The sequence below is a fragment of the Otolemur garnettii genome, unplaced genomic scaffold (genome assembly GCF_000181295.1).
Source record: "Otolemur garnettii isolate 467f Iridium unplaced genomic scaffold, OtoGar3 scaffold00205, whole genome shotgun sequence".
In the NCBI taxonomy this organism is placed as follows: Eukaryota; Metazoa; Chordata; class Mammalia; order Primates; family Galagidae; genus Otolemur; species Otolemur garnettii.
In genome coordinates this window covers 1,865,801-1,879,061 of record NW_003852600.1, presented here as the reverse complement: position 1 = coordinate 1,879,061, position 13,261 = coordinate 1,865,801, and the positions used below count along the sequence as shown (strand labels likewise).

General features: G+C 48.8%; 1 protein-coding gene across 1 annotated transcript in view; it reads left to right on the top strand.

The window, feature by feature from the left end:
- Positions 1-12,640: 12,640 nt before the first annotated feature.
- The window catches only part of PRSS35 (protease, serine 35), a 1,258-nt gene continuing 637 nt past the window's right edge, over positions 12,641-13,261 (top strand). Inside the window, exon 1 of the mRNA XM_012812395.1 lies at positions 12,641-13,254. Within this exon, the coding sequence (XP_012667849.1) occupies positions 12,641-13,254 (614 nt within the window). The remainder of the gene's footprint in view (positions 13,255-13,261) is intronic.

Below are 13,261 nucleotides of genomic sequence, written 5' to 3'. Positions count from 1 at the left end.
AAAAAGAAAAAGAAAAAAAAGAAAAGAAACATAGTGAATGCTAAAATGAATGGATCCAGAAATGAAAAGCTGGAAGGCGGAGGGTGAAAGGTCAGGGAGGGCAACCGCCCTCCAGGTTGGCTTTATGTGGGGCTGTCAGGGAGCCAACTGGCTTAACGAAACCAGACTCAGGTCAAGTCCTCCTCACACAGCTGTTAGGGTCCCCGTGTGACAGCGCAGACCCCACACTCCTGCAGCTCAGCCTGCTGATGGCAGATGGGGCAAGCTGAGGCCCAGAGGTGGGGGCTCTCACCACAAGTCGGCAGCAGATGGGCTCCCACCCTGCGTCCTGGGCTTTCTCTCCAACTTTCCCACACTCTGGCCGACTAGGAAACTTAAAGTTCAGCACATAGTTAGCTACTGTATGCCAGGCCCTGTGGTAGTTGGTGGTGTTCAGAGCAGTACATGAATATTATGATCTAATTGGTGAGACAGAGAGCTCAGAACTAACTGTTACACCAGCTAAAAATTGCCAATAGATTTTAAGGACAGATAAACGCACATGTGACAATGTGACGTGAGAGGACAGCTAATAAGTAAAACGGATACACAGTTGACCCTGAACCACCTGGGTCCACTTGGAAGAGGATTGTTTCCCAACCAAACCTGTATGGAAAATACGGAAATCTTGGGCAAAACCCAGGTATATAGAGGGCTGACTTTTCCCATAGGTTGGCGGATAGAGGGACTTGAGGACTCAAGGATTTGGGGGCAGCCAGGGTCCTGGAGCCAGCTCCCCAGGTATATGGAGACACGATGGTATGTATGTCTCAATTTTATTCTGTTAGAAAATTCATAGTCGCCTGAGAAACGCAGTAACTCACCACTGAGCCAAGTGTTCCGGCCCTGCTTGGACCTGGCTGCGGGTCTCTGTGAGCTGGTCTGAGGGCCAGGACCCAGTTTCTGACCTATCAGCGGGTCTGCTCCGGGCCTCCCACCCCAACAGTTCAGTGGAAGCGAGTAAATAACACCCCCTTCTTCTCAGGGCCCACTCCAGCCCCTCTGCTAGGGATGGGAATGAAGCAGGCTGGAGGGAAGGATGTGAGAGAGGCCTGTGAGACTGAGGTGGGAGTAGACTTAGGGCTCTCCGAAGTAGGACAAGCGGCCTTTTCTGGACAGATGGAAACTGACCCAGCCGCAGGCGGCGCGGCATGCTCTGGGGGTGTCCCTCTGTCTCTTCCTGACCTGGAGGTGGCCCTCGAGCTTGAGGCCAGCACAGGACAGGTGGCCCTGAGGGCTGTGGGTCCAGGGATGGTCTGAGACCGGCTTGGGCTGGGCCGCGCAGGGGCCTCCCCTCCCTCCCTCCCCCCCCCTTCGGGCGGATGTCGGGGGTCTCACAGTAGACTGGGGGCACCCCGCCCCCTGGAGAGCATCTTCTTGACACGGTTTAAGGGGTGTCACTATCACAGGGACTAGCGTCTCTGGTGAGCCCGCTCAGTGCCGGATCCGGGGTGATCCCCCTCCGGGGCGGTCCTGGCTCCGCCCTTTCTCCGGGTCCCCCCTTCCCGCCGCTCTCCCGGCAGCGCCGCCTTCTCCGCGCTCTGCTCGCAGCTCCGGCCTCGGACCGACGGCTCCGCGGGCTCCGGGCATCAGCGCCCCCGCCCGCCGTCCCTCCGGGGAGCGCGCGCAGCAGGTGGGCGCACAGGTGAGCAGAGCCCCCGGGACCCCAGGGAGCGTCTGTGAACGGCTTTAACGCCTGGGATGAGACTCAGCCCTTTCCATCCTCAGGGAACTCCCTTCCCATAGGAGCTGGGAGAGCTGAGACTCCCGCGAGGTTTAATCTTAACAGCAACAGCGTTTGTGTTGGAATAGAAATGGAATTCTTTCTACTTAAGCAGTACGGGGTGCGGGGGTGGGGGGCGGGGAGGGTGGCGGGGCTTTTTCTTTTATGATTATTAACAGATGCCATTGACGAAGGTGTAAGCCCATTCCTGGAAGGTCCACTCAGGTGGAAGCCTCTGGGCAGGTGGCTGTGACAGCTGCCTCCGCGCCCCTCCTCGGTCACCTGGCCGCAGGGGTCAGGAGAGGAGCAGTGGGGTCGCTGAGAAAACGAGCAGGTGAGGTGAGGCCAGGAGTGGTGGCGGCGCCTCAAACCCCAGCGAAACTGGAGTAGGGGGGGGACGAAGCGGAGCCGGTGGCGGCGCGTCCCGCTCAGCTTTTCATACCGTTGCCTCTACTTTTGATAGTCTTGAATTTTTTGATAATAAGACATTCTAAAGATGTAAAAATACTCCCACCCGATTGCTCCCTACACTGTCATTGATTTGAAAAGCTGCCTGTTATGTGTAAGTCACCCCTGTACATTTGTCTCTGCAGAGGATTATAAAAGTCATATTTTGCTGCCTGGACAATTATTATTAGAATCTGCTTTATAATTAAGACAGAAAGTTAAATCCCAGCCACATAAGTATCTAGGCTTGAAAGTAGTGGCAAGTCATCATATGAAATTTTATTTTATTTTTTTTGCAGTTTTTGGCCAGGGCTGGGTTTGAACCCACCACCTCTGGCATATGGGTCCGGTGCCCTACTCCTTTGAGCCACAGGCGCTGCCCTAGAATCTTTTATATTTTTAAACATGAAATTGTTTAGCACACGCTTGACACAGTACGCGCTCATTATGTGTTAAAACAAACAATTGCTAGTGTAAGTTTCCCTACTGAGTAAATTTAAAAATTGCCCAATGCTCAAATATCCAACAAGAATATTGCATTTTATTTTATTTTTAAGAGACAAGAGTCTCACTTTGTCACACTCAGTAGAGTGCTGTAGCATCACAGCTCACAGCAACCTCCAACTCCTGAGCTTAGGTGATTCTCTTGCCTCAGTCTCCTGAGTAGCTGGGACTACAGGCACCTGCCACAATGCCCGGCTATTTTTTGTTGCAGTTTGGCCGGGGCTGGGTCTGAACCCGCCACCCTCAGTATCTGGGGCCAGTGCCCTACTCACTGAGCCATAGGCGCCACCCCAAGAATATTGCATTTTAATGGTAGGACCAGGCTCAGAATTTTTGGAGGATGAAACTACCTCATTTTAGCACAGAGTTAACTTTGCAGATTAAAAATCTGAGATGGAGAGGTTAGGAAACAGGTCAAATTAGTGGTGTACAAGTTATTTTATAATTAAGACAATTTTTAAAGCTGCATATGGGTAAAATTGATGTACAATTAATGACAAACATTATGACCATGGATGATTTGAAGCCTGAAAAGTAACAAGCCTTTACAAATATTCTTTACTTTCAAAGGCCAATTTGAAAAACATAGGTCTCTAGCCATACGCTCAGCACTTCATGAGGCTGGACAGGAAAGGTTCCCTCGGGGGCTCCCATAATGCCCCACTTTTGATTTACACACAGCACATCCATCAGAGAATTGAGATGGGCATGTCCTGGAAAAATAGCTAAAAAACAAAGGGGGTTTACTTTTTATTATGATGAGAAACAGAAGTCGTGTGTTACTGTAAAATAATCAACTGTGTAACCTGACCATCTTCCTCTCCCTCAAGTACTGCCAAACTTTTAAAGCAGACATGACTTTGCCTCCATTCTTGAAACTGAACTTGAAAATAGTGCTGAAGTTTGCTATTTTGAATCTGGCTCACTGTCAGTGAACTCTCTCGCCACTTATCCTCAGCGTAGAATTAGAGTAGAGCTTATCCGTTAGTAATGGATTATAAAGTATTTGATAAACATATGTAAAATATTTGGCAAGTTCAAGATTTTCCTAGTGTTGAATCGCGTTGCAGCACGTTTGGGGGACTATTTAGAAGTGCTGTGGGTCACAGTGCAAGCGTGCTGGCGCTTTTACTGTTTTTGGAAAACCACCTGCCAAAAAATTGTCTGGCTGGAGACAGTATTATCAGCTCTCAGTTCATCAGGATGGGCTCTGTGGCCTGTAGGTGGGTTTTCTAAACGCAATAAATTCCATATGTGACAACTATTTTGTATATTATTATTAGCCAGTTAGGCATTTTTCCCCCTACGGAGTCCCACAAGTTTTAAAAAATAACATCTATTTCACAGCTGGGTGAATGTAAACCATTTAAACGCCTGCTTAGATTTGCATTATTGGGCTAGCTTTGCCATCTAGTGGTAGTAATGTGGATAGCAGGCGCATTCCTACCCGGGAAAGACTAGGAATGATCATTGATGGGTAAATTACTGGTACTTGTGTTTTCTTGTTTGTGGTTTACTGCTGGACAGCAGTAACAGCTGAAAGAGATCTTAGACATTTTCTAGTCCAACTCAATAGTTAAGAAGGACCATCAAAGATTTTTCTTTTTTTAAATAAAGGCTTTGAAAGCTGGGCATGGTGGCACACACCTGCCGTCTTAGCTGCTTGGGAGACAGAGGTTGGAGGATCCCTTGAATCCAGGAGTTCAGGGTTGCAGTGAGGTATGGTCACCCCACTGTTCTCCAGCTGGGGTGACAGATTAGAGGCCCTGCCTCTAAAAAGATTTTTTAAAAAAGCCTTTGAGGTGATGCATAGCAGGGTAAGCACCAGGTGTGTGTTTGTTGATAGGCAAATTTATCAAATTTATCTACCGTTGTTCCATTCCCTGTATTTCTCTGGAATTACTACTACTTTACCACCATGAAGTGGTATCACCATCTTCTGTTTTTAGTTTTAAAACTGCATGTCACATTTTCCTTAAAAAGAACTTCACTTGTGTTTTAAGTCCCACGAACCATTCTGTTCCACTTTAAATCACTCTTACAATTTCTTTCTTTCTAAACACCCAGCGTGTACAACTTTATTCTATTTCATTGTTTGAGTCACTTTCTCTCTGTTTCCTGGGGCCAGAGTGCGATGGTGTCACAGCACAGACAATTTCAGAAACTAGATTCTCAACTTTACAAACAATCGCCCATTTCTGCTGTAATAAACCATTAAGAACACTGTCTAACAACAACACAAATTTACTCACCTGGAGTTCAGAAGTCTGAAGTGGGTCAGTAGGACTGTTCCTGTGGTAGTTCCAGGAGAGAACTGCTCCTTACCTTTGGTGGCAGTCGAGGCCGCCCACCCTACGACTGTGGTTCTGTGTCCCTCCGACCTGGTTCACAGTTCTCTCACTCTTAACCTGCTCCCCCCTTAAGGAGGCCTGCAATTCCATTGGCCCCACCTGGATAACCCCAGCTTCCCTCCTCATCTCAAAATCCCTAAGCTAATCACATTAGTGAAGTTTCTTTTACTGTGTAAGAAACATACTCACAGGTTCTGGGGATGAGCATGTGGATAATTTTGGAGGCTGCAATTTGGCAAACCAGGATGAGATACTTGGCAGCTGGAGATGCACGAAATACCTTACAGAGAGCCGCTGTGTCGGCCTCCCCATCTGACACTCATAAAACAACCACTGCTGTCTGATGCTCTTGACTACAACCGCCCAGAGCTCAGTAAGCACTACCACATTAGATTCTCAGAAAAACATTCTAAAACATTATTCTGATATTAAAATGTGGAAAATGATATTCGGAGAGATTATGTAACCTTCACAAGGTCACACAGCTGATCGGTGGCAAGTGTCCCTAAGTTGATCTGGCTTCAGAGCCCATGGCCTCCACAGCTATTAGAACATCTCAGTTCCGACTTTCCATCTTGGTTATGTCACCGACAGGGTCACATCCCCATCTCTGTGATACCACACACTTTCTTAAGTGTGGCCTCCTTACAATGCCCTGGCAGATAGTTATAAAGAGGGTCAGGAATTGGGCTTCATAAAATACCAGAAAATGAAAGGGACTGTGAAAGTTTTTACACCGTCCCCCCTGCACACCCCCCATTTCTTTCGTGCTTGCCTGACCCTGTTTACTGTCATTAAACACCCCCCCCCCACCGTGCTGCTTGTGCACCTTGGCTAAGCCATCACCTCTCTGTGCATGACTTTGAACTCCCTGGGCCAGGCCTCCTCACCTCCCTGATGTGTGTCTGTCTCCATGGCTGGCGCAGGGTGAAGGTGAGGGAGGGTGGAGAGCTGTGCTCACATTTAGGGGTGTGTTTAAATGAGGTCAGTGTTGTTGGGGCCGACAGGAAGCTGCAATAATAATGGCTAGATAAAGAGCTGCCACCCTTACAAAGTGGCCATGTGGTCCTTTGTGTGTTCTGCCACACACATCGAGGTAGAGGGTTGACCCCACACGGTCATTTCTCTGAGTAGACACCGGCCCATGCCAGCCTCCCAGAAAATGTCTGATGGGCTAATGCAATCCTGAGTCACATAGCAGCACACATAAATGGGGACCAGTGCCGGAAGGGAAGGGAGACCTGGCTGGTGTCATGTGGTGAGGGACAGGTCAGCAGGGAGGCCTAGGCTGGTGCCTGCCGTGTGGTGAGGGAAGCAGCTTGGTCCAGATCCTTGCTATGGAGTCAGCATCTCAACTTTTATTTATGTACAGAAGAAATGTTTAATTAGAAATATTTTTAATTTATTGGCAAACCATCTGATCTGCCCTGGCTAATCTAGACTATAAATTTCTCAGGTTTAAAAAAAACCCAAAAAACAAAAGAGGGGCTGAACCTCAAGAGCATAACTCTGTCATGTCATAGTCAACTTCTGCACGCTCCAGATGTGTCCCCAGCCCTGGGCTGCAGATGGGTGCTGGTCTGTGGCCTGTTAGGAGCTGGGGCACACAGCCTGGGTGAGCGGCATGGCTCCAGGGAGCGAAGCTTCATCTGTGTTTACAGCTCTCCCCTCAGTCCCAGCACCGCCTGAGCTCCAGCTCCTGCCACGTCAGATCTCACCAGAGCTTGAGTCCCACTGCCACCGCATGTGTGGGTCTGGGCTGTTCACTCCTTAGAGGATCTAAAGCTCTTCCCTACCCGTCCGTGGAAGAATTGTCTTCCAATTGAAACCAGTTCCTGGTGCCAGAAGGTTGGGGACGGCTGCTCTAGATAGACTCATTCAAAAGTTAGGTTTTTCTTTCACTGTAATTCACTCCCTTAGAGTAACTATTTTGACATCAACTCTGTTTCTTTTTAGGCTGCGGGTCTGATACAGTTCCAGAATTCCTAATGTAGATCCAGGCTATAAATAAGATGTAGAAATACAACTTAAGTGTTCTGTGGCTGGGTGATGTTTAATCATCCTCAAGTTTAACAGCAATGAAAAAGATACGCACCAGAGCTGCCGATATTCATAGATGAGTAATTAGGAAAGCGTTCATTTGGGAAGTTTCTAAAATGAAACTGGCTTTGAACAAAGAAACGAAACAAAGCAAAGCAGAATTTTAGAGTGAGTTGGAAACTATCTTGAAATAAAAATATTTGACTGTAAAACTGACTTTTTAGAAAAGTACAAACTCTCTCATTTTTGCTTATATGACAGCCTTTTTTTTTTTAGAGCACTCGGTAGAGTACTGTGGTGTCACAGCTCACAGCAACCTCTAACTCCTGGGCTTAGGCAACTCTCTTGCCTTAGCCTCCCGAGTAGCTGGGACCACAGGTGCTGGCCACAATGCCCGGCTATTTTTTGTTGCAGTTTGGCCGGGGTCTGATTTGAACCTGCCACCTTTGGTATATGGGGCCGGTGCCCTATTCCCCGAGCCACAGGTGCCGCCCATGACAGCTTATTTTAAAGTGTTACTAGTTCACCCACTAAGGTAGAACATTAATTGTAAAATCACACACGTGTGCTATGCCCTGAGCGTGGTAGCAATTCTTTGCATGTATAACCTCATTTAATCCCCATGTGGACACTAGCAGTGGGAGATTAGCACTGTCCCCACTTGGCAGATGAGGAGGGAAGGGGCCATGTGCTGCATGTGGCCCATCACAGAGGGCCTGGAAGTGGAACCTGAGTCTTCTCCCTCCCTGGTCTGTACCTGCGGCCCCAACGCTGGTCATTACACACATATTCTGAAAGCCATCAGCAGCACAGTTCTAAGAAATCGTAAATAAGCAACAAGAGGGTGGTAACAGTGAGCTGTCTCCTGTGGGGTGTGTGGCCACTTCTGTTAGCAGACGTGTTAACTCACACACTGGGATGACCTCTGTAGGTCCATCCACAGAGCAGACGTTTTCGCTGTGGATGAACCTTGGCTCTCTTCTAGCTCATCTGTCTTCACGACCCCCCCAGACCAGCTGTGTGTGTGCTGATGCCCCCCCCATCTGTCTTCACAATCCCCACCCCCACCCCGGAGTAGCTGCCTGTGTGCTGACCCCCGCTGGGGAGTAAGGGCTGCCACTGCACTTCTGTTAACCAGAACTGGAATTCAAAGCCCCAAATCCAAGGCCTGGACCTTGAAGGTGAAGGTCACAATTATAATGGAAGACAGGAAAGAGCAGGGGCTGGGGGGAGAAAAGGACTTCAGAACTCTCAAAATGTCGGTGCTGGCGCCCCACCAGCTGGGACTCTGTCCCCTTAGCCGGGCGAGTGAGTGCTTTGGGATGAAGGGCGTGTGTGGACAGACGGTGTTTATGTTACATTGACATTTCACCACAAGACAAACTTAGATTTTCCAAAAGAAAGTGTCCTTAAGCATTTGTCCAACTTTAAATTACAGGGCAAATTAGACAGGCTGACTAAACCGTGTCCTCTTATTACTGGGATTCTGAGGCTGGATTATCCGGCTCTGCCCTGCCCAGGGCCAAGGAGAGATGTGGGCAAGGCTAGTCTCCTAGTGGTGCCCAAGACAGAGCTCCCTCAAAGGACAGGGCTTCAGAGACAAGCAGCTGTCATTGGAAAGCCAGGTCAGCCGCTGCCCCCAGGAAGGCTGCCTTCCTGCCTTTGGGGTGAGGCTCAAGCTGCTGCATGAGGGCCTGGCTCTGTAGGGGTCCTCAGGCATCACCAAGGGTCCGGGGCATCACAGTGGGGAGACCCCCCCCCCACCTCCCTTGGGAGAGTGTCTGTCAGTAGGCTCGGGCTGGACAATGAGCATTTTTAACAAGCTCACAGGTGATGCCAGTGCTCCCGTTCAGGGATCTGAGAACCAGAGGGCCAGTGTTCCTTTGGTGAGCAACCAGGATTTGGGCTCCGAGCCACCGTTCTCACCTGCTGTGAGAATGTTCACCTGAATACACACTTGGTGGGAAATGAGGCCTATGTCACTGGTATTATCATTTGGTTTAAAAGGGACTGACGGTATTGACAATTTCCAAAGTATTGGCTGAGGTCTCTGACTAGAATAACAGATTTAAAAATCAGTGGGAGGCTTGGTACCCATAGCTCAGTGGTTAGGGCTCTGGCCACATGGACCAGAGCTGGTGGTGGGTTAGAACCTGGCCCAGGCCTGCTAAACACAATGACAAAAACAACAACAACAAAAAATTGTTGGGCTCTGGGCAGGCGTCTGTAGTCCCAGTTACTTGGGAGGCTGAGCAAGAGAATCACTTAAGCCGGAGTTTGAGGTTGCTGTGAGCTGTGATGCTGCGGCACTCTACCGAGGGTGACATCGTGAGATTCTGTCTCAAAAAAGTAAATAAATAAAAATCAGTGCGAGATCAGCCTCCAAAAATGAAATTATAGTTGAATACAATTCAATTCCAATGGAGCTTTCCTCCTCTCCTTTCCTTCTTCTTTTTTTTTTTTTAAGAGATGGAGGTCTCACTCTGTCACCCAGGCTGGAGTGTAGTGGGAGGATCATAGCTCACTACAACCTTGAATCCTGGGCTCAGGTGATCCTTCCGCCTCAGGCTCGTGAGTCACTGGGACTAACAGGCGTGCACCACACCTGACTTGATGGGGCTTTCTTAAAAGTCTGGCTACAGAATTATCACATGGGGCACATGTGTTATCAAGTAGGGTAGTTCTGTTTGACATCTCTATCCTAGTTCGATGATATGTATAGTAAAAGATTGTCATGTTATTTATCACTTATTAACATTCTGTCTTTCTGATCTCTAAGTAGCTAAAAAGTTACAAGGCTAAATTAAATAATACAAGGAAAAATAAAACACCCAGGGGAAATAATACCACTATTTAGATGTCCACAGTTTTTCCCAGGGAAGCCTTTGACCTGATGATCACTCTCAGGTCGTTAAGAGTTGGTGTCACACAGAGTGTCTATACAGGGACCATAAGTCCATGTGGGATTTAAAGTAGTGCACAGTTTAAAACTGCACGCGAACTTTATGGCCACCTGTCTCCTGACGTGGGTCTTCAACAAGATCGTATATTATTATTACTTTTTTTTTTCTTGAGACAGAGTCTCAAGCTGTTGCCCTGGGTAGGGTGCCATGGCATCATAGCTCACAGCAACCTCCAGCTCTTGGGCTCAAGTGATTCTCTTGCCTCAGTTTTTCTATTTTTAGTGGAGACAGGGGTCTCGATTTTGCTCAGGCTGGTCTCCAGCTCCTGAGCTCAAGCAATCCACCTGCCTTGGTCTCCCAGAGTGTTAGGATTACAGGTGTGAGCCGCTGTACCCAGCCAATAAAATCATATATTAAGTACATAAAGGACAGCTGTTGTTTAAGGGGCTAAACAAAGAACCAATTAAAATAAATGTTTCCCACAAAAAAAAAAAACCTCCCTTGATTAAAATTTTGCTAAGAATTACACCCTTGTACTCTTGGCACTATGAAAGGCTGAGGCAGGTGGATTGCTTGAGCTCAGGAGTTCAAGGACAGCCTGAGCAAGAGCAAGACCCCTGCCTCTACTAAAAATAGAAAAACTAGTTGGGTGTCATGGTGGGCTCTTGTAGTCACAGTTATTAGTGAGGCTGAGGCAAGAGGATTACTTGAGCCCAAGAGTATGAGGCTGCTGAGAGCTATGATGCCATGACACTTCACCCAGGAAACATAATTTTTCATCTTGGGAACTACAATTTCAAGGGCTCAGTAGAGTTACCACATTATAAGACTTTTTCATCCCAATTAAATCAAACAGATGAAATATTCTTTGTGAAAATTGCAGAGAAGATGAAAGAAACCACTAATTAATATAATTACTGCTTTGTATAAATGCAAATTTGCAGTGGTGATGTTTAGAAAATATTGTGACATGGGCGGCACCTGTGGTTCAAAGGAATAGGGCGCTGGCCCCATATACCAGAGGTGGTGGGTTCAAACCCGGCCCCGGTCAAAAACTTTCTCATCCCGGCAAAGAACTCCTATTGGAAAGCATCGAGAGTGAAGATATAGGAATAATCTAACCTTGAATTGCTTCTGTTTTATACAAAGTACAAACAATTTACTAAGCCTTCATACTTTAACTACTAGTAAAAATACTTTAACTATCAGAGCAGAGCTGACCAAAGTAATAGTGACACAGGTCTGGAACTGCTGCTCCAAAGAGGGCTACAACTACCTGCCCCTCAGGCCATGGCTGATAAACACCAGTCCTTCTAAATAGGTCCACCCACATGCCAAAGAGCCCCCAGAAGAGAAGAGGGCTAGAAGATATGAGGATAGGAGGTACCGTGTAACGCATCAAGCACCGGCGTCTCTAACAGTATTTAAACAATACAGAAGCATCGCTCTGGCAGGATGAGTTCTGTGATGTGAAGGGACTACACTATCTATCTAATCACGATCACGTTTTCCCAGGGACAAGCTGGAACCACAGCCTGTGCTTCATAGATTCCTACAACTGCCTTTACTGTACAGTGAAAGTCCACCACAAATTATTTTGTATGTTGCATGGCTTGGACGGTGGTTGTAAACATAATTTTCTTTTTCTTTTGAGACAGTCTCACTCTGTGCCCTGCATAGGGTGCTGTGGCATTGTAGCTCACAGCAACCTCAACCTCTTGGGCTCAGGAGATCCTCTTGTCCCAGCCTCCCCAGTACTGGGACTGCAGGTGCCCACCACAACTCCTGGGGAGTTTTCCTATTTTTAGTAGAGGATGGAGTCTTGTGTCGCTCAGGCTGGTCTCCAACTCCTGAGCTCAGGTGATCCACCTGCCTCAGCCTCCCGGAGTGTTGGGATAACCCGAGAGAGCCACTGTGCCGGCTCCCCAGCCACAACCTTGTTGACTGCATCTTTCTCACTTTGGCACAGAACGGCCTGGGCTGGACTTTCTTTTTATGATCAGAGGTACCATAAAAACTAAAGCAGACCAATAGCAGACAGACTCGTTTATTTATTTCTAAGTTTTAGACATTATCCAGTGATTTGCAGTGACCTTCACATCAGCTTGGGCTGCAAACCCTGGATAACACACAACTTCCACAAAGGAACATGTCCTGAGCTCTGTGCTAGACATTCACACTGTAGAGGTGAGGAATTTATATGATCCCTGCTTCAAAGGAGCCAAGTGCGAGGACAGTCAGCTAGACATCTGCTGTCTTTATTTCAAAATCATTTAGAAATACGGTTGTAGGAGATCCAGGGAGGAGGGGGGGCGTGGCTTCGGCCACAGAGTGACCCAGTTTTCTGCAGCCCCTGGCACTGGGCTGTTAGGGGAGGGAGGTGGAGGAGGCCAGTAGAGGTGGGACAGGGGAGGCTGGGGAAAAACAATCTTCTGAACTTGGAGTCTGAAGGAGCCGGCTTAGCAGAGTGTTTATCTAACGTCAACTCTCGAAGCAAGGTGAAAATGAGGGTGGATGAGGTCTCTCGGTGCTCTGAGGACCCAAGGCCTCCTGGAATGGTAAGTAGCACTTAAAAAGGAACCATTGTAAAGCTTCTCTTTCTTTATTTTTAAGGACGAAATAGAAGATCAAAAATGGGAAATCTGCTATTTTGGCTGTTATTTTTCACCCCTGGGTGGGCCCTCCCTGATGGGTCTGACACGGAAGAGGAGCTCAGGTGGCACTTGAGGAAAGTGCCCCGGATCGTCAGTGACCAGACCGTCCAGCTGCCCAGCCCCACCTTCCGGGCGGACACGTGGGCGGCGGTGTCTAGGGCGTGTGACCTTGCGCACCAGCAGGAGGTCGGGGCTCGCAGCCTCTCCGAGCTGGAGGATCACCTGTCCTACGAGACGGTCTTTGAGAACGGCACCCGGACCTTGACCAGGGTGAAGGTCGAGGGCCTGGTCCCGGAGGGGACTCGGAACGCCAGCAGCGGGCGCGCGCCGGCCCGGAGGCGGCGGCAGGTGTTCGGGACCGACAGCAGGTTCAGCATCGTGGACAGAAGGTTCTCGACCAGCTTCCCCTTCGGCAGCGCCGTGAAGCTGTCCACGGGCTGCAGCGGCATCCTGGTGTCCCCCCAGCACGTGCTGACGGCGGCCCACTGCGTGCACGACGGGCAGGACTACGTCCGCGGGGGCCGAAGGCTCCGGGTCGGGGTGCTCAGGGAGAGGGCCCGGGGCGCCGGCAAGAGGCGTCGGGGTCCCCGCAGGAGCGGG